At 50.9% G+C, this 24,846-nt stretch overlaps 2 protein-coding genes across 2 annotated transcripts; one reads left to right on the top strand and one right to left on the bottom strand.

The window, feature by feature from the left end:
* The first annotated feature begins 6,973 nt into the window (after window positions 1–6,973).
* Window positions 6,974–16,297, top strand: Tlcd3b (TLC domain containing 3B). Its single transcript, XM_042055016.1, has 5 exons — window positions 6,974–7,098; window positions 11,734–11,817; window positions 14,154–14,388; window positions 15,435–15,530; window positions 16,010–16,297. Exons 1-5 carry the CDS (start codon window positions 6,974–6,976, stop codon window positions 16,295–16,297), a joined length of 828 nt encoding a protein of 275 aa, XP_041910950.1.
* Window positions 16,298–17,335: 1,038 nt separating this feature from the next.
* Window positions 17,336–18,354, bottom strand: C1H16orf92 (chromosome 1 C16orf92 homolog). Its single transcript, XM_038328797.1, has 4 exons — window positions 18,285–18,354; window positions 17,609–17,767; window positions 17,451–17,538; window positions 17,336–17,357 (listed from the first exon to the last, which is right to left on the bottom strand). The coding sequence occupies exons 1-4, from the start codon at window positions 18,352–18,354 to the stop codon at window positions 17,336–17,338; spliced, it is 339 nt and encodes a 112-aa protein (XP_038184725.1).
* Between the last annotated feature and the right edge of the window lie 6,492 nt (window positions 18,355–24,846).

The following is a 24,846-nucleotide window of genomic DNA, read 5'->3' on the forward strand; positions in this document are numbered from 1 at the left end:
AGGCGTGCGCCACCACCGCCCGGCTGTTGTTGGGTTTTTTTTAAAAAAGATTTATTTATTATGTATACAGTGTTCTGTCTGCATGTATACCTGCAGGCCAGAAGAGGGCACCAGATCTCATTATAGATGGTTGTGAGCTACCGTGTGGTTGCTGGGAATTGAACTCAGGACCTCTGGAAGAACACCCAGTGCTTTTAACCTCTGAGCCATCTCTCCAGCCGTTGTTGTTTTTTTGAGACGGGTTTTTCTGTGTAACTCTGACTGTCCTGTAGATCAGGCTGGCCTTGAATTCAGAAATCTGTTTGCATCTACCTCCCAAATGCTGGCACTAAGGGTGTGTGTCACCACTGTCTAACCTGACATTCCATTTTAAAAATATGTTTTGCAGAGAAACCCTGTCTCGAAAAACCAAAAAAAAAAATATGTTTGATTTTATTACAGTTCTTGTGGTGTGGGTGCTTTGCCCACACGTATATTTACTGCTTGGTGCCCAGAGCAGATGGAGGTCAGAAGAGGAAACAGGATCCTTTGGGACTGGAGTTACAGACAGTTGTCCCTGCCACCATGGGGGTGCTGGGAATAGAACCTAGGATCTCTGAGGGGGAAAATTAACCTGTGCTGTAACCATTGAGCCATCTCTCCACCCCCCCAGCTCACCTACCCCCCCTCCCCCCATTCTGTTTCCAACAGCGTTAAAGCTTTCTTTTTGGAGCGCACAAGATTGTGCTGTGGAATTCACACCATGAGGCTCAAACTCCAGCTGCTAAGCAGACCTCCTGGCACACAGAAGAGAGATCTGAAATTTACTAAATAGCAAGTTCAAGGCCAATCAGAGACAGTTGCAACTTTGTCTCAAAGACGACAGGGTGGGGGAGGGGTTCAGTTCCCAGCACCAACATAGAGGCTCACAAGCACACAAGTTCCCAGAGTGTTCAAGCATCTCCTGAATGCACACATTCATGTGGTTCATAAAAACTTGTGCAATGGTGTGTTCAAACACATATAAATATTTTATTTATTTATTTATTCATTCATTTATTTATTTTTGGTTTTTTTCAAAATAAGGTTTCTCTGTGTAACGATTCTGGTTGTTTTGGAACTCACTCTGTAGACCAGACTGGCCTTGAAGTCACAGAGAGCTGCCTGCCTCTGCCTCCCAAGAAATCTATTTTTTAAGAATATGTGCATTGGTATTTTGTCTACATGTCTGTGTGAGGATGCCTGATCCCCTGGAACTGGAGTTACAGATAGCTGTGAGCTGCCATGTGGGTGCTGGGAATTGAACCCGGGTTCTCTGGAAAAACAGCCAGTGCTTTTAACTGCTGAGCCATCTCTCTAGCTCCCACATAAATAAATCTTTAAAAACACAAGCAAGCAAACAAAGATGGGGTGGATGAGTAGAACACGCTTTTAATACCAGCTCTTGGGAAGCTGAGGTAGGTAGACTTCTGAGTTCCAGGCAAGAATTGTCTTATAAAACAAAAACAAACAACCTCCCCCCCTCCCCCCGCAAACACACAACAAATCCCAGCTATGTCAGGAACTATTTACGACAAGTACACACACACACACACACACACACACACACACAAAACCTGGAGCATGTCATACAACTTCTCTGTGCAGAGGGTGGGGGGCATCTGTCTAGGGAATTGTGAGGACAGTAGAGACATATTAAAGAATTTAGATTCTGCATGGCATTGGTAAAGGTTTAAAAAAAAAAAAAAGGAATAAATCAAGCCAGCAAGCAAATGTCTCGGGGTCCTGAGTGCTGGGATTAAAACTGTATGCTATTGCTTATTTCTTTGTTATTTATTTAGGAAGAGGACAGAGTCTCAATCTATAGCCTAGATTGATCTGAATCCCAGTATGTCTCGAACAGTGGCCTGAGACTCTTGACAATCCTTTTACCTCAGCCTCCCCTGTGCTGGGGAAATAATCTATCCAGCTGGAACTGATACTGTCCTATTGGCTACCAGACCCATGTGTGGCTCAGAATCTGAGTCTCATGATGGTGTCCTGTGCATTTTTTTTGGGTGGGGGGGTGTCTTTTAAGACATGGTTTCTCTGAAGCTTTGGAACTAGCTCTTGTAAACCAGGCTGGCCTCAAGCTCACAGAGATCCGCCTGCCTCTGCCTCCCAAGTGCTGGGATTAAAGGCATGCGCCACCACCGTCCAGCCAGCCCTTGTGTTTTTGAGACAAGTTCTCACTATGTAACCCAGGCTGGCATCAACTTTTCAATCCTCCTGTCTCAGTTTTCTGAGTGTTCCAGACTACAGTGGTGAACCACCACACTCGATGAAAACTTGATTCTTAGTGTACAAAAAAATCTATTAATTTTTTTTGAAGCACACACACACACTTATAAACAGATATACGGTATACATGTGTTATTAAATTTTTCCTTGGGGCTGGAGAGACAGCTCAGCTGTTAAGAGCATTGGCTGCTCTTCCCAAGTACCTGGGTTCAATTCCCAACACCCACATGGCAATTCACAACTGTCTATAACTCTAGTTCTATATGAGGGATCTGACACCCTCATATAGACATACATGCAGGCAAAACCCCCAATAAATTACGTAAGTAAATAAATCTTTAAAAAATTTTTTTCCTTATAGGCTTAGATTAGGAGAAAGTAATGAAAGCTGCCTTAGGGATGTAGTTTTTGAGGATTGCAATAAAGCCAGATTTTCCTAAGTGGGTCATTACCCACTGGTAGGTTGCAAAATCATGAACTGTATTTGGCAGGGAATGTAGAAAAAAATTCCAGCACACTGCCTAGAAGGGCCATCAATACTGGGAGAAAGTGAACTGGGCTGGGGGTAATTTGGCGGGAGAGCACATGGGGAGAGTATATTTCTGTGGGTCCTGAAGCTGGAATGAGCTATTGTGTCCCCCCGTCTTTCACATCTCAGACAACCCTGGGCAGCTGCGGGCTGTTTGGCTGAAGACACACGCACTGACAGTGAAAGAAAGAAATGTAGAAGAGTCTAGAAGGTTCTAGTGAGACTCTAGTCTGACCCATCCATCCCTGCTCCTGGCCCTACATTTCAGGGTAAGCTTCCCATTCAGAAGAAAACAGTTAGCTGTCCCAGGGCATGGAGATGGCCCTGTCAGGGGTTCAATCACCAGGACTAAGTAATAACAAAACAAAGAAACAAACAAACCCCTTTCTGTTCCTTTAGGATTTCTACATCTGAATAATATTATAGAAACCAACAAATCACTGGGTGTGGTATAGCACACCTTTAATCCCAGAACTGGGGAGGCAGAGGCAGGTGGATCTCAGTGGATCTCTGTGAGTTCCAAGCCAGTCAGAGCTACACAGTGAGACTTAAAAACAATACCAATGTTTTGCCATGTCTAATCGTACAGTCTCGTGGACACACTGCATTCTGGCCCTTCTCTGGGATCTGCTATCCACACCGTTCCCCAAGCTGAAGGCTCTGGTGGGTTTCACTCAGTTACATCACAGCAGTGAAGCCATATGGCAGGCTGCGTACCACCACACCCCCACCACTGGTTGGTCTGGTTCGGTTTGGGGTTTTGGAGGCAGGATTCTCCATAGCACATGCTAGCCCAGAATTTGTGATCTGATGCTTCAGTTCTCCAAGTTTTGGGAACGACAGGCTTGTGTGTGTGTGTGTGTGTGTGTGTGTGTGTGTGTGTGTGTGTGTGTGTGATTTGTTGGTTTTCTCCTTTGGTGGAACATAGAGCCCTGTGAATGTTAGGAAGGGTTCTACCATTGAGCCTACTCAGCTCCTACTTACATTTACTTTGAGAGACAGGGTCTTGGGCGCTGGAGATGTAGTTCAGTTACAATGTGCATTGCCAAGCAAGCGTGAAGCCCTGACTTTTATGCCACCACTCCATAAGGCCAGATGTGGTAATGCCCTTCAGTAATCCTAGCACTTGGGAGATAGAAGATCAAGGCCAGCTGGAAGGTGGTGGCGCAGGCCATTAATCCCAGCACTCAAGAGGCAGAGGCAGGTGGATCTCTTTGAGATCGAGGCCAGCTTGGTCTACAGAGAGAGTTCCAGGACAGGCTCCAAAGCTATAGAGATACCCCATCTCGAAAAACAAAAATAAAGATGCTGAGAGATGGCTCAGAGGTTAAGAGCACTAACTGTTCTTCCAGAAGTCCTGAGTTCAATTCCCAGTAACCACATGGTGGCTCACAATCATCTATGAGATCTGGTGCCCTCTTCTGGCCTGCAGGGAAACATACAGGCAGATACTATATACATAATTAATAAATCTTTAAAAAAATAAAAGAAGGGACTGGAGACATGGCTCAGCAGTTAAGAGCATTGCCTGCTCTTCCAAAGGTCCTGAGTTCAATTCCCAGCAACCACATTACAACCATCTGTAATGGGCTCTGGTGCCCTCTTCTGGCCTGCAGGCATACACACAGACAGAATATTGTATACATAATAAATAAATAAGTAAGTAAGTAAGTAAATAAATAAATAAATATTTTTTAAAAAGAAGAAAAACAAAGACAAAGAAAAAAAACAAACATACAAAATACATTCAAGGCTAATTCTTAGCTATGTAATGAATCTGAGGCCAATCTGGGCTACATGAGCGACCGTGTCTCATAAAGAAAAAAAAGTATCCTGAGTAGCTGGAACTTGGGGCACACTACTCCTCCTGTAACATCTGATATTGAGAAGCAGACCCTCCCATCCTTGAAACTGTCAGCTTTATCACGTGCGGTCTTCCAAATCAGTGGCTTTCATTCTTGCGGGCTCCACCCCTGAAATGTAACTGTCTATCAAATCATCAGCAAATTCCAATTGGTCAGTTCTACCTAAAACACTAGAACGCCTCGCCCCGTTCCGTTAGAACAGAAACAAATATTAGGGCGCTGTGTCAAGAGATTGGCCAATGGAAGGACAGTGTGAGAACACCTCAGTGCCAATGGGAGGCTGATGTTCCTTCCTGTCTGACTGCCTCGGTGGAGCAATCTGGCGCGCGCCCTTGCAGTTCGACACCTTCCTTCTGTGCTGGGACGGTCCCTTAAAAGCCCCTCAAAGAAAGCAGGATGGCAGGCTACAAACTCCCTCCTTCGCTCCTGGGCCTCCCCGACTCCTCTCCTCCGTACTGTGGATGGAAGGAGAGCGTCTTCCAGGCAAAAATAATATACAAAGATATACATTCCAGGGTTTCTGCCTTCCTTATTTTTATTTATTTATTTATTTATTTATTTATTTATTTATTTATTTATTTATTTATTTTCGAGACAAAGTTTCGCTGTAGTTTTTTTTAGAGCCTGTCCTGGAACTAGCTCCTGTAGACCAGGCTGGCCTCGAACTCAAAGAGATCCGCCCGCCTCTGCCTTCCGAGTGCTGGGATTAAAGGCATGCGCCACCACCACCACCCGGCCCTTTTTTATTATTTATTTTTATTTTTTTATTATTTTTTAATTTTTAATTATTTTTTATTTTTATTTTATTTTATTTTATTTGGTTTTTCGAGACAGGGTTTCTCTGTAGCTTTTGGAGCCTGTTCTGGAGCTAGCTCTTATAAACCAGGCTGGTCTCGAACTCACAGAGATCCGGCTGTTTCTGCCTCCTGAATGCTGGGATTAAAGGCATGAGCCGCCACCACCTGGCCTTTATTTTTAAATTTTTATGGGATAATAATCTTTTAAAATTTCTTTCTTTTAATGTTTTAAATTTTCAAGTATTTTGACAATTTGAACACCCCCTCCCTTCCTTTTTCCAAGTTTGTGTGCTGAGGAGAAGCGTCAGCCTCTCCCTTGCCCTCCCACCTTTGTCCCAGGGAGGTGAGGCCCGTGACAAGTCTGAGAGACAACACAGAGCCGGGTGTGTATCTGCAGAGGCTGTGCTGGGGGCGCTGAGCAACATAGATCACTAGGGTGAAGGAAAAGAGAAACTGGGTTGTGGAGTTTTCTCTTTACTTTTTTTTCTTTTCCTTCCCCTCCTTCCTCTCTCCCCTCCCTCTCCCTCTTCCTCTCTCTGTTTCCCCTCCCTCCCTCCCTTCCTCCCTCCCTCCCTCTCTCTCTCTCTCTCTCTCTCTCTTTTGTGTGTGTGTGTGTGTGTGTGTGTGTGTGTGTGTGTGCGCGCATGCGTGCTCACGCGCAAAAGATTGAACCAGGGCTTCACACATGCTAGGCAAGTGCCCCCCCCTTTAAGATTTATTAGCCAATAATGGTGACACACGCCTTTAATCCCAGCACTGGGAGGCAGAGGCAGGAGAATCTCTGTGAGTTCAAGGCCAGCCTGGTCTATGTAGCAAGTTCCAGGACAGCCAGGCTACATAGAGTGACCCTGTTCAAAAAAATTATTGTATGTCAGCAGGTGTGTTTTCCTTGCATGTACATGCAGTGCCCAAGGAGGCCAGAACTGGTCCCTTGTAACTGGAGTTACAGATGGTTGTGAGCCACCGTGTGTGCTGGGAACCAAACCCAGGTCCTGTGCAAGAGCAGCCAGTGCTCTTAGCCACTGAACCATCTTTCCAGCCCTCTGTTTTTGTTTTTTGGGATAGGGTCTTTCTAAGGTAGCCCATGATTCTCCCCAGCTTGTGATTCTTCTTCCTTAGCCTCCCGAGTCCTGGGGAAAGTTCTAGAGGGTCTATACCAGCTCCAGGGTTTTAGGAAAAACTGAAATAGCCTGAACTGGGCTTACAGCAGGAAGGTGTATTGACACATACCTTAACCCCAGCATCGAGGAGGTGGATGTGGAATACAACGAGTTCAAGACCAGCTTTGGCTATATAACAATTCCAGGGCTAGCCTGAGCTACATGAGACCCCCTCTCAAAGGAACAGACATACAAATCAAACAAACAGTATGTCCAGATGCCCTGGATAAACGTGAAATACAATCAAGGCCAGGAGCGGGACTCATGGGCCTTTATATCTTTACAGACCGTAGCTGGGGCGGGGAGGGGGGGTATCCGGAGAGAATTGTTTTCATGGCTATATTTTCTCTCCTATAGACCGGCATGGCCCTGCTCTTCCTGCTGGGCTGTGCTTTCTTCCCACTGTGCTTTGCTGGCCTCTGTTGGGGGCTGCAGAACCAAACCAACTTGCAGATGGAGAGGCAAGAGGCTGTTTTGGTGGCGTCAAAGTAAGACGGGAAGGTGGGCTATCTTTCCTGGGGCCGGAACTGGTGGAGCTGAGGCGGCAGTTCGAGGAGTTGGAGTGCACTCGGAGAAGGGTGCAGGGGAGAGTGAGGGGTGCAGGGGAGAGTGAGTGGGGCTGCCTCAGTAGACTCTTCTGCAAGTCACTGGCTCTCCGCGGTCAGACCCTCATTTGATAATGGGTTTAATACTAACGACCATTTCTTTTTTTCCACAGAGACATACGTGGGTCATGGGAATGAATGTCTAAGGGCCGTTGGGCTCTGGGGAGGTGGAGGGTGGGACTCACAGGGCACCCAGCGAGAGCAGAAGGGGCCTGGCCCCAGCAAGGTATCACAGAGCCAAGATGTGAGCCCGAGCCAGGGCCTGTGTGAGCCGGGTAGGCACTCCACCACCTGACTGCATCCCAATCTTTGCCCCCCTGAGATGTAGCTTTACCTGGTAGTCCAGCCGAGCCTCAAACCAGGGGTTTCCCGGCTCAGTCTCCCAAGCGTTTGCCACTGAGTGTTTAGGTGAAATCAGCTAATAGTTTTTGTAAGAGTTGTCGGAGGGGATGCACATGCCATCATTCATATGTGGAGGGCAGAGCTTGCAGGTGTTGCTTCTGCCCCTCCTCCGTGTGGGTTCCAGTCCTCCATGAGGCTTGGCAACAGTCAGCTTTATTTGCTGAGCCATCTCGCTGGACTTAAGTGTGTTGCTTTTTAACTAATAACTCAGACTGCAATTTAAGGAGATACTATCTTCTGCTGGCAACACCGTACTGGACAAATGTGTTTGTGGGATGGGTCGGACCCTCAGGCTGTTAATATAAGCCTGAGCACTGCCAGGGCATAGCGTGGACGGGGAGTGTGCAATGCTTGGGAACCCAGAGCCTCTGCAATGCTAGACAACCACTGAGCTGTGTCTCTTGTCCCCAGTGGCAGAATTTACCAAGGTGTTTGCATAACTCCCTAGCAGAGAGAACAAATCAGAAGCGTAGACACCCAAGCCCCTCCCCTCCGTCTCCCTCTGTGTTAATCTGCACTGTCCACAGGTAGCTTCTGGCCCCGACCAGGTCTGTAGTGCTCAGTCAAGGGGTTTTGATGCCAGCTCATCAGCCCCACTTTGGGCTTCCTGTACTTTTGCTTGTCTTTGTTTCATTGTGTATGTTTTTGTTGTTTGGAGTTTTGTGTTTCTGTGTTTTGAGGTAGGATCTTACTCAGTAGCCCAGGCTATCTTTTAACTTTTTTCAGGTTTGCTTGTTTTTGTTTTATTCTTTTACTCTTGGTGAGCCTCCTGCCTTGGCCTTCCGAGTACTGGGATTACAGGCTAGGCTAGGTCCCATCTGTCTACCGATAGGATCTCCCTATGTAGTTCTGGCTAGCCTGGAACTCCCAGAAATCTGCCTCAATTCCTGGATTGAAGCAAACCCAAGCTGGACATAGCTATGTTATCTTGGCAAGGCTCTTTTAAAGGTCTAAGCTTTGGTTTCTCCTTCCCCAACCCTAGAAGATCAAAGGAACGGCGACTTGAATCTCCTTGTTCTGTGCCCAACACCCAGGAGGGTGGGCCTTTCTCTTAGATCTCCAGGTCTTCAATGGGTTCCAACACTGACTCCAGCGCTTGCCTGGGCCTAGACTTCCCTCAGCCATTCCCACAAACTGCCACTAGAGGGCATCACAAAACAGCAAATCATCCCCTAACTCTAGGGAGCACAGGGAGTAGGCTGTGGGCTAGAAAGGTCAGTTGTCAGTAGATTTTTGAGACTTATCTCAGGGCTAGCCAGAAACTCAAAGTACAGTGTTAGGATGTCAGGCCCCATGCTATACAAGTCTGAAGGACTGTTGGGTTTGGGAAAGGCGGGCCTTCAGGAAGGCCATGTTCCAGTGAGGAGCAGCCATGGGGTAGGCCTAAACTACCCCTGGCCACAGCACTGGCCCTGCTTTCCCTTGGATTAGATGAGGGGTTTGAGTCAATCAACCTCCAGGCTCTTCCTCCTCCATAGACTGTTCTGAGGACTGGCAGGAGAAAGGGAGCCAAGGCAGCTGCTGGAGAAGGGAACCCAGGAGGCCGTGCAGCCTGAGGAAGGGGTCTGGCTCCTGTGGAGCCACAAGGGCTTTCTAGGCAGCATCTTCTTTTTCTGAGGCCCACTCTCGTTCCCATCTCCCGGAGGCTGGCACTTCCCCTGTAGCCCAGGCTTGCTTTCACGTGTGATCCTCCTGCATGGGTCCGGAGCACACAGGAGCCACTAGCCAGTGATGCGGGCACGGGCTCTGATAGTGAACCTTCTTCCCCCCTTAGCCCTGTTCCTAGTCCTTCTTAACTTTCTGACCCTGGCGATATGGACTCACACCTCAGGGCCATTTCCTGACCTCTAGAAAGTGGCTGAGTGTAGAAGCCTGGTGCTGTCCCCACAGTGAGGCAAGGACACAAGGCAGAGGGAGGTAGAGTACAGGAGAGGTGCCTGGTGAGTGTGAGTTTCCACTCCTGACTGGTGAAGGGGGGGCCTCTGGCTCTGAAGGGCACTGTGAGGTGGTTGTGTTCCTAGCCATGCCTTCAGTGTTCCTTCGGGCAAAGCAAGAGGCCCCACCTACTTGGGCTGCCTTCCCTGGGGAATCTTCTCAGCTGGAGTGGGCACCCCTGAGCTGAGAACCCTGCAGGTCACTGAGGGACACACATTAATGTTTATAAGCCTTGGCAGGAGGGAGTGCCAGACATTTCCAAAGAGCTGATGGGAAAAGGGGCTCAGAACCCCCAGCCAGCCAAAGGAGTCCGGGACCACCTTCTTTCCCAAGAGAAGAGCCATCTCTCCCCTAGCCCTGGTCCCTAGCAGCCCCCTGCGCTGCAGCTGCTGTCTCTTTAAGGGCCTCCCCCTCCCTCTTCCCCTGCCCCCCCCCCCCCCATCTCTGTCGCAGGCAGCCGCTGCTGTGGCTCAGAGCTGCATGGGAGACAAAGCTGCCGCAGGTCCGGTTTCTTGGTGTCTGGTCGGTGCCATCATCTCCCTCCCCCTCTCCCACCCTCCCCAAGCTGGTGGCTTCCCCTCCCCCTCCCCCTCTTCACAGAGGGGGCAGGGGGCTGGGCACCAGCTCTACCATGCCCTGTGTAGTGTCTGCACAGGGCATTGGGGCTGTGGCAGCAGCAAGAGGAGGCGGTGGTAGCCTGTGGTGGCGGGAGAGCCCCGTTGACGGGTGACCACTTGCCCGGCTGCTCCTCGGCTGGCCTTGGTCCTTCCCTCCCTCCCTTTTTTCTGGGTTGGCACCATCATTCCTCCCCACCCCGCCTCCTTGGGCCCTCCCAGCCTCTCCACGTAAGCCCCCCCCCACCTGCCGCGGCTCTCCCTCCCCTCCCCCAACTGCATCCTCCTCCTCCTCCTCCTCCTCCTCCTCCTCCTGTCCCCTCTCCTGCTTGGTCCTCTCACCAGGTCCTCCCTGGGTCTCTTCCACCCCCTCTCTACTCTGCCTAGCTAGCTTGCTTTCTGTGTCCCCAGTCTCATTGAAGTCCCTTTCTCCCTTGCCCTGGACGAGCCCTCTTGTCCCATCCTGTCCCCACCCTGGCCCCTTTGTGCCTCCCCTTCCCTCTTTCTCTCTCCTTCTCTGGCTTGCCATCCCTTCTCCACCTCTGACTCCCTCAGTTTGGCTTTCTTGTCCTTTCTGGCCCCTCTGGTCTCCCTGCCTGGGTCCAAGTCACCATGCTCACCCCAATGGTGGCTGGGGGGGGTGGTGTTCCCCGGACTCTTCCTCTTATCCAAGAACACGCTCCAGAGGCTGCCCCAGCTGCGCTGGGAGGAAGCCGACGCAGTCATTGTCTCCGCCAGGTAATGGCATGCCTTCCCTGAGTTCAGCCCCTCTCCCCCCAACAGGCTTCATGGGGAAGGGACCCCAGCACCTCCCTGGGCTCTGTAGCAGTGGGGAGGTTTAGATGCAAGCTTCCTTCCTACCTTGGACCTCACCTTCCCCGGAGACCTCATTGAGACTCGGCCATCTGGTCTACTATCCAGCTTGATCTTCTTGCTTGTCCCTCTCCCACCCTCTAAAGCAGGCCAGCATGTGACTAAAGAGTCCCACAAGATACAAGGAGCAAGTCAAGGGGCAAGATCATGCTTTTCAGGGCTAGTGTTTGCAGGTCAAGGAACGGAGGAGTAGATGGGGAAACTTGTATATCCCCAGGATAGGGCCATCAGGAAGAGGACCATGGTAACAGTCAAGGAAATAGTGGGAAAGTGGCAGGGGTGCTTGGGGTCACTGTGGGGCCAGGTACTGTAGGTACAAACAGCATAGTAATGGGGTAACCAAATGGTGCAGGAGCAACCGGGGACTCCTGTGTCCCTTGCGGGTCCCGTCCCTCCCTCCCCAGGGAGAGACCTCACTGTCAGCCATTCCCAGCACTGGCTCACCTCAGAATGATCTCCCTGGTGTCCTGGGAGGAAGGAGACTCTACTGTCACAAACTAGGAATGAAGAAGGCTTGGAGAGGCGGGAACTGAGGGATCGCAGCTAAGCATGGCTTAGCTGAAAGCAATAGCGAGAGAGAATGGCTTGGGGGAAAGCTGACGTGAAAAATGGCCCCGAGAAGCACAGGGTCCACTGTGGCAGCAAGAAGAGAAATGGAGGCTCACACCTTATTTTCCCTCCTCTGTCTCCCTAGGCTGGTGTCCTCTGTCCAAGCCATCATGGCCTCCACAGCTGGCTACATAGTCTCCACCTCCTGCAAGCACATCATTGACGACCAGTAAGTGCCCCATCACCAAATCTGCCATGCCCCAGCAGCAGAGGTGTGGGAACCAGGGTCCCCCAGATCTGTAGAGGTCCCTGAACTTGGGCCCACACAAGTTCATGTGATTACTGCAACTCAATACCAGGGATAAATTTATCGGACCCTGTCCTAAAGGTCAGAAGCAAGGAAGCAGGGGTGGGCACCAAAGAAACTCCTCAAAGTAACTCCCAGGCAGCTTCCCGGCCTCCTGTCATGAGTTATGAATGTCATTCAACTCTTGCATCCCTCAGACTCTGTTTCCATCCAGAACCTTCCTGAGAACCTCCTCACCAGGCCAGGCTCACCTCTCAACTCCTTCTGGAGTCCAGTTGTCTCAGGGGGGAAGAGAAAGAGATGACATAAACAAGGCCACTGAGGGTCAGGCAGTGGGGGCGGGGGTAGGGTGAAGAGGCCAAAATTTGGCACTGGCAGCGACTGCAGTGTTTGGTGCTTGCCAAAAAGGTCCAGGCCTGAAAGGTGGGGCCAGAGGAGGGTGAAGGGGAAAACACTGGCCCTGTCCGTGGTGCTGATCCGCCCTTTTTAGCTAGCGGTGGGCTGCTGCGAGCTTGCTGTGTGCTCAGGATAGTTTCCCTCACACTTTCTGGCTCTTCTGTCCTTCTGTGGTGTCCTTTGAGCCTCAGGGGACATTGTCTGGGTGACCCTTGTCTCCATCTGCCTTCTGGTGTCTATTTGTCTCTTTTCCGGTGAGTGAGTTCTCTCCTCCTAAGCCCTAGAGTGAGGTCACATCCTTCCCCCAGAAGGGCTTCTGCATGGAGGAATTGAGTGTGCTAAGTGCCTAGAACAGTTCTTGGCTCCATGATACAGGGGTTTATCTCTCAGGATCCTTCTCCGTGACTTGACTCCCGCTTGCCCTCTCCGAATGCCTTCCGCAGCCAGAGGGTCCAAAAGGAGCCTGGGCACCAGGTATTAACTCCTCATCTATTCCCACCTAGAGGCCACCTTTTGGCTCTTGCATTCCCACCCCCTAGTCCAGTCTTGACCCTGTTCCCCCTTTAATCCTCAGGTAGGTGAGAGGGTCAGGGCTAATCCAGGATAACAGCTGTTCTTGCTTCTGAGCATCTAATTGCTGACAGAGCAGAGATAGAATCTGACACCTCACTTATCAGTTCAGGAGCCTGAGCCCCTCTGGCTCCCCCATAGCCCAGAGTCCCATGGGACCATTCTTCCAGCACATCCCTAGGCAGGCTCCGAGTCTTCTCGGAGCATGGTTGGATCCTGCCTATATTTCTGCTCTCTATCTCTAACCAAAGCCTCTCCCCATCCCTCCCTATGTGGCTCGGACCACATTCCCCTACACCATTGCAATGTGGGTCCTTTTGAGAGTGGGCTGCTCCCCACTTCCAAGCCAGCCGGCCTGGGCAAGCTGGGGCTATATTTGTGCTCACCCCATCCCCAGCCAGCCTGTACCCTCAGTTTTCCCCCCGCCCTCTCCAGAACCCTCACTTGGTGTATGATGGCTAGCTCGCTTGGCTTTTGCTCTGCTCCTTCTATCTCCTACCCCCACCCCAGGCCCGCCTGAGGATTCCTGGCCTTGAGAAAGCCTCAGTGCTGACTCAAGAGAAAAAGCGCAGCGTTGCCTGTTCTTGTGCTTCCCGTATTTGTTTACTCCAAAGTCTGTAGAACTTTCTCTCATCTTGGCATCTTTGCTCAGCATTTTCTCTTTACTGCTGGCTGGACCTGAACTAACAATAGGTGCACCACCCCAGAGCTAAAGCTAGCTGCTGTGATGGCCTTCTGCTTCCAACCTTCTTGAGACAGTGGGGCTGATGGCAAGGACTTCTGTGGTTATCCCTTGGCCACATTACTTAGCCTATCTGTGACACAGGGTTTCACGAGCAGTGACCGAGTTGCCGCTGTGTAAAGATTTAAGTACCCGCGTAGTGCCTGGCATGTGATAAGCTGTCTCGTCAGCTGGTGCTGTGGGCCATGAGATCACTACGGTGCTTGGAAGTGCTAACCGGGGCCATCTTTGTACCTGCCCGTATCTCATTCTCATCCTTGCTCATGATCTGCAGTGTTCTGGTCTCCTCTCCCTATGACACTGCAGAGGCAGGGGTGGGTGGAGGGTGAGAAGTAAAGACCCTTGGAGAGAAAAGGTAGGTTGTGAGGTCTGCCCCAAACCTCAGAAGCTGAGTGGTGGATCCCCACTTTTAGCAGCCTTCAACTCTGGCATCTTCAACTCAAGCCTTGGGGGTTGTTCTGAGAGACCCTGGGGATCCTAGCTCACTCCCATTGAGCAACCTGCTCCCCTCCGACCTGTCTGTTTCCTCTTCTCTTTCTCCTCCCTACAGGCACTGGCTGTCCTCGGCCTACACACAGTTTGCGGTTCCCTACTTCATCTATGACATCTATGCCATGTTCCTCTGCCATTGGCACAAACACCAGGTTAAAGGGCATGGAGGGGAAGACGGGACGCCCAGAGCCCTGGGCAGCACCTGGGCCGTGGTCCGTGGCTACCTGCACAAGGAGTTCCTCATGGTGCTCCACCATGCGGCCATGGTGCTGGTGTGCTTCCCACTCTCGGTGGTGAGTCCTCCCTCCTGGAGTCAGGAGAGCTAGGGGTGGCTATGAAAAGCTGCTCCGCCCCAGCAAGCCAGTGCTGCAGTGCAGAGGTCCCAGGCAGGGGGGCTTAGGGTGGGTTTCCTGAGCAGCATTCTCCTGGGGCCTCAGGAGCTCCAAGTCAGTCTGCAGTGCTTCAGAGCACTGGCTACAGTCTGGGAGCTTGTCCTTCCCCTGTGGTGTGAGGCAAGCCTTCCTAAGCCGAAGAATTGTAAAACAGGCAGTACCCCTGCTTGGCAGTGCCCTCAGAGAGCTCAGATTCCAGGACGACATGTCTCTCTGGGTAGAGGAGGTAGCTCTGCTGACAGTGTTTCTGTAGCATGTGTGAAGCCCCAGGTTTAATCCCCAGCATTTTGTAAGGCCAGACAGCACATTTGTAACCCTGGCTCCTGAGAGTAGGAGTGAGAAGACAGGAGGTTGAAAGTCGCCCTCAGCTACACAATGGGTTTGAAGCTGGTCTGGGGTACATGAGACTCTTGCCTTACGAAAGAAAAAGCTGCCAGGCGGTGGTGGCGCACGCCTTTAATCCCAGCACTTGGGAGGCAGAGGCAGGTGGATTTCTGTGAGTTTGAGGCCAGCCTGGTCTACAGAGTGAGTTCCAGTACAGTCTCTGGCTATACAGAGAAACCCTGTCTCGGTGGGGGGGGCGCGGGGGTTGGCAATAGGGCCTAGAAAGGATACAATAATTGCTCTCAAGCACAAGGGCCTGAGTCTTCTTGAAAAGCTGGGCTTGGTGGTGTGTGCTTAATCCCAGCTCCGGGGAAGTGACAGCAGTAGAAGTAGGGCTCGCTGGCCAGTGCAACCAAATGACCGAACTCTGGGGTCCGTGAGAGACCCTGCCTCAAAACAATAAGATAGAGAGCAGTTGAGGAAACTGATCTCTGGCCTTTACATGCGTGCCTGCACACATGTGCATACACACATGAACACACACATACACACACAGAAGTCTCTGAAGGTGACGGGAGCCAGGCATGCAGACACAGCTCCTCAGGCCTTGCCTTTTCCCTCAGGTGTGGCGGCAGGGCAAGGGGGATTTCTTTCTGGGGTGCATGTTGATGGCCGAAGTGAGCACACCCTTCGTCTGCCTGGGCAAGATCCTCATCCAGGTGAGAGTGGATCTGAGGGCCTGAGGGCCCGTGGGGTGGACACGGCCGGGGACTTTAGGGAATCCTCCAAAGACCATGCTGGTGTGTGCCTACAGCCCTAGCACTAGGAAGACTAAGGCAGGAAGATTATGGATTTGGGACTAGCCTGGGCTACATAGCAAGAATAAGTCTGGGTGGTGTGGCGGTGGTGCATGCCTTTAATCCCAGCACTTGGGAGGCAGAAGCAGATGGATTCCTGTGAGCTCGAGGGCAGCCTGGTCTACAAAGTGAGTTCCCAGGACAGCTGGAAGTATTTACACAGAGAAACCTTGTCTTGAAAGCAAAACAAAACAACAACAACAAAAATATAAAACCAAGAATAAGAGCACTGGCCGGGTGTGGGAGGTGTGGGAGGAGCCACAGGGGCATGGAGGGCAGGTAGCTGTGGGAACGGGCAAGGAGACGGCGCTCCCTGCCCTGCCATGCTGCTCTGTCCACAGTACAAGCAACAGCATACGTTGCTGCACAAGGTGAACGGCGCCCTGATGTTGCTCAGCTTCCTGTGTTGCCGGGTGCTGCTCTTCCCCTACCTGTATTGGGCCTACGGGCGCCATGCCGGCCTGCCCCTGCTCTCAGTGCCCCTGGCCATCCCGGCCCACGTCAACCTGGGCGCCGCGCTGCTCCTCGCACCCCAGCTGTACTGGTTCTTCCTCATTTGCCGCGGAGCCTGCCGCCTCTTCCGACCCCGAGGTTCCCCACCACCCTCTCCTTGTCAGACTCAGGACTGAGGCTGGGGCTTGGGAGCCCTCCTCCCCAGCCCCGCGGAGACAGGGCTTTGGGGCCAGTGGGTTGGGGGTGAGAGCCAGGAGTCCCTTGCCTTGACAACCCCAAGACAGAAGGACTCAGAACAGGGAGGAGCTAAATACCCTCAGGAGCTGAGGTCGGAGGAGTGGAAGGCATGGAGAGAGGGGACCGGAACCGGGATGAAGAGCTTCTTCCGGCCTCTGTGCTAACAGAAGGAAGGGAAGCGGGAGTGTCAGACATTGTACTGAGGTCTGGAGAGCTGGGCTCAGTGGGACCAAGGTGTCAAGGGACAAGGGGGTGGCCCCGCTGCTAAGGACATCCCAGCTCCGCTGCTGCAAATCCCTCCCTGCTCCCCATCACCTGGGAGAGAGAAGACACCCTAACTCATCCCATGTGGGCAGGTGACCCCTACGGTTCCTTCCTGCGGAGACCGATCTGAGGAACCTCATTTATTTTTTCGCCTGTCTCCGATTTGTTGGGGTAGGGGGAGGGAGGTGATGGCTCCCTTACAACCTTCCCAGTGCTGAGCAATCCTGGGGGCAGGCAAGGGCGCCAGTCCCTTAGGCTGCACATTTCGCCCTCGGGCCCTGGCTTGTCCCTGGTGCTACAGATCTCTCATGGCTTCCTCCAGTCTGGGGTCACAGACCCTGGGAGGTGCTTTTACAGACCGCTAATAAAGACGATCTTCGTGAACGCCAGCAAGACTCTTGGGTCCACTTTTTGGGGGCCGGGAAGGGAGGAGGTAAGGGGATAGATGCATAGAGGGAGGAAGGAGGGCATGGGGGGGGTGGGTGGATGGCCACAGGGAGGACCACTGGGCAGCCTGGGAGGAAGGGGAGGTGTGAATGGCCACATAAGAGGGTCCGCTGGGCAGTCAAGGAAGGAAGAGGGGGTGGGGAGTGGATGGCCATATAAAGGTTCACTGCAGCAGCCAGGAAGGAAGGAGGCACTGCCTTTATTTCTCAACAGAAGACCAGGAGATGTATGGCACACAGCAGAATCCAGGGCTCCTGTCTGGCTCCTCAGGCCCCTTTCTGGAAGCTCCTGAGGAGTGTGGAGGGAGATCAAAAGGGGAGGGCTCATAGGAGACCTAGGTTCTCGGGAAGGGGTAGGGCAGGGCATGGAGACAGGACTCACACATGCATGCAGAACTGCAGAAGGAAGAGGAAGAAGGCCACCAGCAATGCGCCCACCAGAATGTGCTGAAAGAGCCCAGGGCCGGAACCTGCCAGAGAAGAGCAGAGTTCTCCCAGGTCCTGCTGGGAGGGTGGCCCCTCTATCAAGCCGGTTCGTACCTGTCCTTACAAAGGTCACAGGTTTCTCTCCAATAAACTGGGCCACAGCAAAAAGGCTAGCTTGGTCTGAGTCTGGGTAATCAAAGAAGTCAGGCCTGTCTACAGAGAGCCTGGAGTTGGCTTCTGGTATTGAGGCATCGGTGCCAACTCTTCTGGGTGCTAGGAACCAAAGCAAAATCTGTGACAAGAGTCCCGCAGGCCCACTGTGCCTACCCTGAGAAGCCAGGTAAACTCAGGGCCCTGCTCCTTTTGTTGCCTGGGCTGGGTGAGCTACTATTAGATGTCCACCATGTCTGAGACAGGGAGGGCAGCACCTAGATGCGGAATGGAAGAGAAAAGCCTGCCCAAGTGCCTTGGCTCCCGGTTCTAATCCTATCACTTGGGAAGCAAAGCCAGAAAGGTCCTGCAAGTCGGTGCCAGTTTGGGCTGTATCATGAGCTCCAGCTCAGCCTGGGCTACAGAGTGAAGCTTTGTCTGAAAACAAGAAAATTAAATGGAAAGGCAGGAAGGGGTAAAAAAGAAAGGAGAGAAGAACGAGGGAGGGGAGGGGAAGGAAAAGGAAGGGGAAGAGAAGAGAGAAAGGCCTGGGGTTGGGCTGGCCTCCTGATCACAGCCAAGCTTCCTCCTTATTCTCTAGCCTCCTTCACTCCTGCCGTTCCCGAGCCCAGCTTCCCACCTGTCTCTACAGTCCCCAGCTCAGTCATCCACATCCACATGCACACGGGCACCCACTGCCACAGCTCCATAACCCCTTCCCTGTTCTAAGTGCAGAGGATTCTATGATGTCACAGGCCAGAGCCATTCCGGGAGTCTGACTGTGGGGTGCTTCCAGTTCCTGATGCAGAAGAGCCCCCTGAGCCTCATCCTCGGGGATGGTACTGATACGACAGTGTTGGGGGGTCTGGGGATGTAGCTCAGCATACACAAGGCCTTGAGTTCAGTCAAGCGGTCACCGGTGTCCGGCTGGCGTCCCAGAACTTACTGGGACTATACGACAATGTATTTGTACAGCAGCTGTACTTGGGAGGTGAAGTGGGCTACACACCTCCAGTTGTCCTTTGGACCAACCGCAACTGTTATTTATCTAATGCTTATTAAAATGCCAAGAAATTTGCACAGATTGGCTCATGTAATTTTCAGAAGCCCTAAGAGGGAGGAGCAAACCAGTGTGCAGTGGGAAGAGAGGTGCGCTGAGGCTCTACGCTTCCCACGGGTGTGCATTTTTCTATCCGGGGCTCCCCTTTGCCTTCTGTCCCCCAGATTCAGGAGTCTGCATCCATCCATCTCCAGACATGGTCTTAGCGCTCAGCAGCGGTAGAAGCGCAGAGATGAGGAACAGGAGAAATAGCAGTCTTTCCCCACTAGGTGGCAGCAGTGCTCCTCCGACCGTGCTATCCTCGCTCCCGCAGGTCACACCGGGTGCGGCAGGCAGGGTCCTCTGTCGGAACTGGCTGTCACTGGCTGTCGGGAGTCGTTCTGGGAACTCCCCCAGCTTATCCCAAGGCTAGTCTCTTGGCCATTCAAAGAATCTAGTTGAGTCACCTCATCGTAAGTCAGTTTCTCCGTTGGTGGGATTGCTGGCATGTGTGCGCACCCACCACCACACCACACCCCCACATCCCCACATCACCGCCTCACCACTCTAGCTCCCACAGTCCTCGTGGTGTCACTCCCTAATTGCGACTTGCGCTTCCCTCCCGCTTTGTAAAAGGTATCTCGCCTCTGATTGGCAGTTAGGGCTGTCTATCACAAATGTATTTCAGCCCATCCGGGCCAAGGACACTTCAGGGTCTCCTTGGTAGTGCTGGTGCCTGTGCTTGTTATAGAGACTCCTAACTACTCTGTTACTCCGCTTGGCCCCTAGGTGGCGCCTCCTTAAAGGCGCCTCTGTCTTTCCCGCACTCACGACCTACCTGTTTTCCACTTAACAACCTTGCCACGGTCTGCTTTTCTTGTCTTGTCTTTCTTTTTGTTTTGTTTTTGCGAGGCAGGGTCTCACCATGCAGCCTTGGCTGTCCTGGAGCTAGCTCTTGTAGACCAGGCTGGCCTCGAGCTCACAGAGATCCGCCTGCCTCTGCCTGCTTGGGATTAAAAGCGGGTGCCACTACACCTGGCTCAGTTATTATTTTCTAAACAAAAACACCTAGAGAACTAGGCAGGGGATGCACACCTCGAAATGCCAGTTCTCTGGAGGTTAGAGCAGGACGGACACATAGAAAGATCCCATTTGAAATTAAAAAAAAGTATGAGAGGTCCTGCTTTAAAAAAAAAAAAAACAGGCAGAGGCTACCCTCTGGGGATAGCATAGCACCCACACCTGGCATGTTTTACCTTCGTGATTCTTGAGAAGCCTGTGTACTCAGGTGTGATCTTCTGAGTTATATTAAAACAGCTTTACCAACTCCCAACTCTGCTTAAGAAAGACAAACAAGAAGCCAAAGTGGAAGCCGGGTGGTGGTGGCTCATGCCTTTAATCCCAGCACTCCATGAGTTCTAGGCCAGCCTGGTCTACAGAGTGAGTTCCAGGACAGGCTCCAAAGCTACAGAGAAACCCTGAAACCCTGTCTTTTTGTTTTGTTTTTTGTTTTTCGAGACAGGGTTTCTCTGTAGCTTTGGAGCCTGTCCTGGAACTAGCTCTTATAGACCAGGCTGGTCTTGAACTCACAGAGATCCACCTGCCTCTGCCTCCTGAGTGCTGGGATTAAAGGCATGCGCCACCACCGCCCAGCCGAAACCCTGTCTTAAAAAAAAAAAAAAAAGGAAGAAGCCAAAGTGGGAAGTCCTGAGGAAATGTACCTGTTGGCCTCTATGCATGTGACCCCACAAAAATGCACAGCCCACCCACATATATACACATAACCAACAACAAAACCCCTGGGGTTGGAGAGATGGCTTGGTGGTTAAAAGTACTGACTGTTCTTCCAGAGGACCTGGGTTCAATTCCCAGCACCCACATGGTAGCTAACAACTATCTCTAAGATTTGATACTCTCAGACAACATACATGCAGGCAAAATATCAATGCACAAAAACAAACAAACAAACAAACAAAAACCCACCCCCATTTTACCGGCCAGTCAGTAAGGCAGTTGCAACCCTTTTCCCTCAAGGAGATCTCCCATTCTTTCATCTGTCTGACCATTAATTAGAAAATGTACTGGAGACTGGGCAGTGGTGTTGCACGCGTTTAATCCCAGCACTCTGGAGGCAGAGGCAGGAGGATCTCTGTGAGTTCGAGGCCAGCCTGGTCTGCAAGAGCTAGTTCCAGGACATGCTCCAAAGCTGCAGAGAAACACTGTCTCGGGAAAAGAAAAGAAAGGAAGGAAGGAAGGAAGGAAGGAAGGAAGGAAGGAAGGAAGGAAAAAAGAAAGAAAGAAAGAAAGAAAGAAAGAAAGAAAGAAAGGAAGGATGGAAGGATGGAAGAAAGAAAGAAAGAAAGAAAGAAAGAAAGAAGAAAGAAAGAGAGAAAGAAAGAAAAGAAAGAAAGAGAGTATAGGGCTCCTGCTATGTGCTGCACTGGGCTCGGTTTATGGCTTAGATAGAGCATGATTTCAGAGGCAGAGAGAGGCAGAGGCAAAGAGGCAGAGGCAGGTGGATCTTTGTAAGTTCCAGGACAGCCAGGGATACATAATGAGATGACACTGGTTCAAAACACAAAACAAACCAAAGTTCCCAGAATCCATACAGAGCTGCACACACGGAACCCCAGCCCTTCTACCTGGAGACGAGAGGACAGGGATGGGGCCAGAAACTTCTTGGAAGCTCTCTGCCAGCTGGGGAAAGTAGAGAAAGAGACCTGTCTCAAAGCAGAAGGTGAGGCAGATATGTGAGGCTGTCCTTCCACATGCATCCCCATAGCACACACAAACATGTGAGAAGAGAGGGAGGGAGGGAGGGAAGAAGGGAGGGAGGGAGGGAGGGAGGGAGAGAAAGGAAGGAGGGAGGGAGGGGCAACGTCTGCCTTGTGGGAGCATGAGAAACAGCTCACAGGTGCACCTTGCTTTGGGAGAGAGACAACTGACTGGATTCAGCAGGCACCTGCTGCCTGAGTGAGGGGCCTTCTGTTCTCCGCTCTCCTCACTAGCGCCCGCCCATTTGCTGATGACCACCAGTGAGGGTTACTTCCCTTTTTATTTTGCGTCTCAGCAGGGTGCCCTGTCCCTCACCCCCACATGGAGCCACCCTCACTAGTTTTCCAGACTCCTCTGGCTGGCTGGGCCTTGGCCTTCTCTTTTCATGTATATTCCCTCTCCCTAGGTGATCTCATCCATTCTCACGGCTTTAAATACCATCTATATGCTGATGACTCACAAATGTATATTTCTAGCCCAGACCTCTCCTCAGCGCTCCAGACTCCTATACCCAACTTCCTGCTTTATGTCTCCATGTCGAAAAACATCTCAAGTGCAATAACCCTACATGAAGCTCTCGATTCTCTTTCTCCAAGCCTGCTTCTCTCTCTCCATCTCAACCAGTGCTTCCATGATTTCCCTATATGTTCTCCCGGGAACCGGAGAATTATCGTAGGTCTTCCTTCTTACCTGACAGTCCCCAGGTGAGCATCTGCCAGGGCCATTTCTGATAGGAAGCTTCTCTGTGTGGATGTGGCATACAACTGCAATCCAAGCATAGGAGAGGCTGAGAATCAGGGATCCCGATCAGCCTGGGATGTATGCCAAGATTCTGTCTCAAAGAAGTGGGGTTGGGGGATGAAGAGGAAGGGCCAGGAGGGGAAAGAAAGAGGGCAAGGCAAGGCAGAAACCTCCCTCTCCAGGTTTCCCTCCTGTTCAAGCCGAGGCCTTTCTTTGCATGTGTGGATTGCTACAGACTTTGTTCTGGTTAAGCTACCCTGATTCCTGCCTCCTAAGATCCAACTTCAACCGTTCAGCAAGAACCATTCCGACCCAACATGCTACACGAAAACCTCCTGTGTGAGAACTTCCCCGCCAGCCTGTCTACCTGTTCATCCCATTTCCCATCCTTCAAGCTTTTAGCCACACTGGTTTCAGGCCACTCTTTATAGTCTAAGTTCTTTTCAATTGACTGATTAACTTTTTCTGAGATAGGATTGTGTTTCATAGCCCAGGCCGGCTTCAGGGTTGGGTTCTTGCCTTCGCCTCCTGAGTGCTGGGATCACAGGCATGCTCTCCCTATATACTGTTCAAGAGACACTCAGGGTTCTGACTGCCTTCCAGATGCTCTCAGACCTTGCCTAAGCCACCCCAGCTCCACACCAGATCCAGTTCATGCCTCATCTTAGAAATGCAGGTTGACACATTTCCCGTAGGAAGTGGGCCCTGAGGCACTCAGGCTCTGGGCTATCCTTCACCCTTCTGCCCACCTCACTTGCTGGAATCATCTATGTGTCTGTCTCCCTAAAGGGCTGTGAGGCTGGAGGTTGTTGCATAGAAAGTACTCAAGAAATGACAGGGTAATGGGACATAAGTGTGTGTGGGACAGAGCTTTTCCCACTCTGAATTGGTAAGGCTCATCACTGTCTGCCATGCTCCTGGGCTCTTGCTTTTGGGGAGCCTTTGCAAGGCATGCTGGGATGGTTCCAAGCTGTGCACCATGAGAAGACAGCAGTGGGGGACTCACGGATCACACTCTTCCTCTTACTGCCCGCCCCCGTGTCTCCCTTGACCGTCTGCCCCTTGTTCTATAGTTCTGGCTGGTCTGGAACTCACTATGTAGACCAAACTGGCCTAGAACTCATGGACAATCTTTCTGCCTCTGCCTCTCAAGTACTGGGATTGCAGGCATGTGCCTGCAGGCCTGGTTTCTTGCTTCCTTCTTTACCCTGGAGAGTTACGAAAGGACCCTTGTGGCTGCTTGAAAAATCTTATCACTTTAGGCTGGGGGCTATAGCTCACTGGAAGAATACACACTTTGTCTATACAAGGCCCTGGGTCTGGTCTTGTATACACAAATGAACAAATTTAAAACATTTTAGTATTTGTTAATTTGTGTATGTGTGTACCAACATGTGCCATGGCCCATGTGTAGAAGTCAAAGGGAAACTTGTAGGAATTCTCTCTTTTCTCGACCATTCAGGCTCCTGGACGTCAACTCAGGCTCCTGTGGCACGTGCCACTGTCATTTGAATTATCTTACTTCCTCAAATGTGTATGCTCTTCGAAGAGGTAACAAGCATGTGACACAATTTAGAAGCATTCAGATGGCATATATCTTTAATCCCGGAGCTTGACGGCAGAGGCAGGCAAGTAACGGAGACCAGCCTGGTCTACATGGTGAGTTCCAGGTCAGCCAGTGCTACACAGTGAGACCCTGACTCAACAAGCAAAAACACGCGGAAAGTTGCATGTTGGAGGCTAAGTCTCTCCTATGCCTGCCCTTTCCTGCTCCATAGCAGCCTCATTCTCCAGCAGTCACCATGGCTACCATTGTCTTGTGCAGTCCTCTGGAAATAATACATGCACAATTAGACATGCGTAAGGTCTTTCCTCATCAAATGGCAGCATTTTCCACGTGTGCAGCTCTGACTCTGCATCTCAATTTAAGGAAAGAGATTATGAAGATGAATCTGTGTGTGTGTGCGTGTGTGTGTGATAGATCTATCACCTATCTACCATCTATCTATCTACTATCTATCTACTATCTATCTATCTATCTATCTATCTATCTATCTATCATCGATCTATCTATCTATCATCTATCTATCTATCTATCTATCATCGATCTATCTATCTATCATCGATCTATCTATCTATCATCGATCTATCTATCATCTATCTATCTATCTATCTATCATCTATCTATCTATCTATCATCTATCTATCATCGATCTATCTATCATCTATCTATCTATCTATCTATCTATCTATCATCTATCTATCTATCTACCTACCTATCGCCTCCTTTTTCATGACTGCATACTATTTTGATATGGGAAATTATGTCATAGCTAATTGTCCAGTCTCTCCTGCATGAACATTTCATTTGTTTCCTTTTCAGAAGCTGTAGGGAAGAATCTTCAACTTCTATTATTTTGAATATTGCCTGGTATATGCATAGGATAAGGTCAGAGAGCTGGGATTTTAGAGTCAAGAAGTGTGTGTATTTGTGATCTTGGCAGCCATTGTCAGAACAGCTGCAGCAGAAGGGTCACTGACTGACTTACCCATAGTATTAGTGTGCCGGCATTTGATAGGTGACGGGTGTTGTGTTATATAATTTGACTTTATAGTACTCCTTTAAAAGGTTTTAAAATATGGACAC

Source organism: Arvicola amphibius, chromosome 1 (genome assembly GCF_903992535.2).
Source record: "Arvicola amphibius chromosome 1, mArvAmp1.2, whole genome shotgun sequence".
In the NCBI taxonomy this organism is placed as follows: Eukaryota; Metazoa; Chordata; class Mammalia; order Rodentia; family Cricetidae; genus Arvicola; species Arvicola amphibius.

Coding starts and splice junctions, on each gene's coding strand:
- Tlcd3b (XM_042055016.1), top strand. CDS start 6,974: ATGGCCCTGCTCTTCCTGCTGGGCTGTGCTTTCTTCCCACTGTGCTTT. Junction 11,818..14,153: donor AAGCACATCATTGACGACCA/GTAAGTGCCCCA, acceptor TCCTCCCTACAG/GCACTGGCTGTCCTCGGCCT. Junction 15,531..16,009: donor TGGGCAAGATCCTCATCCAG/GTGAGAGTGGAT, acceptor CTCTGTCCACAG/TACAAGCAACAGCATACGTT.
- C1H16orf92 (XM_038328797.1), bottom strand. CDS start 18,354: ATGGAGCTGTGGCAGTGGGTGCCCGTGTGCATGTGGATGTGGATGACT. Junction 17,768..18,284: donor GCTGGGGACTGTAGAGACAG/GTGGGAAGCTGG, acceptor TTTGGTTCCTAG/CACCCAGAAGAGTTGGCACC. Junction 17,539..17,608: donor TGTGACCTTTGTAAGGACAG/GTACGAACCGGC, acceptor CTTCTCTGGCAG/GTTCCGGCCCTGGGCTCTTT.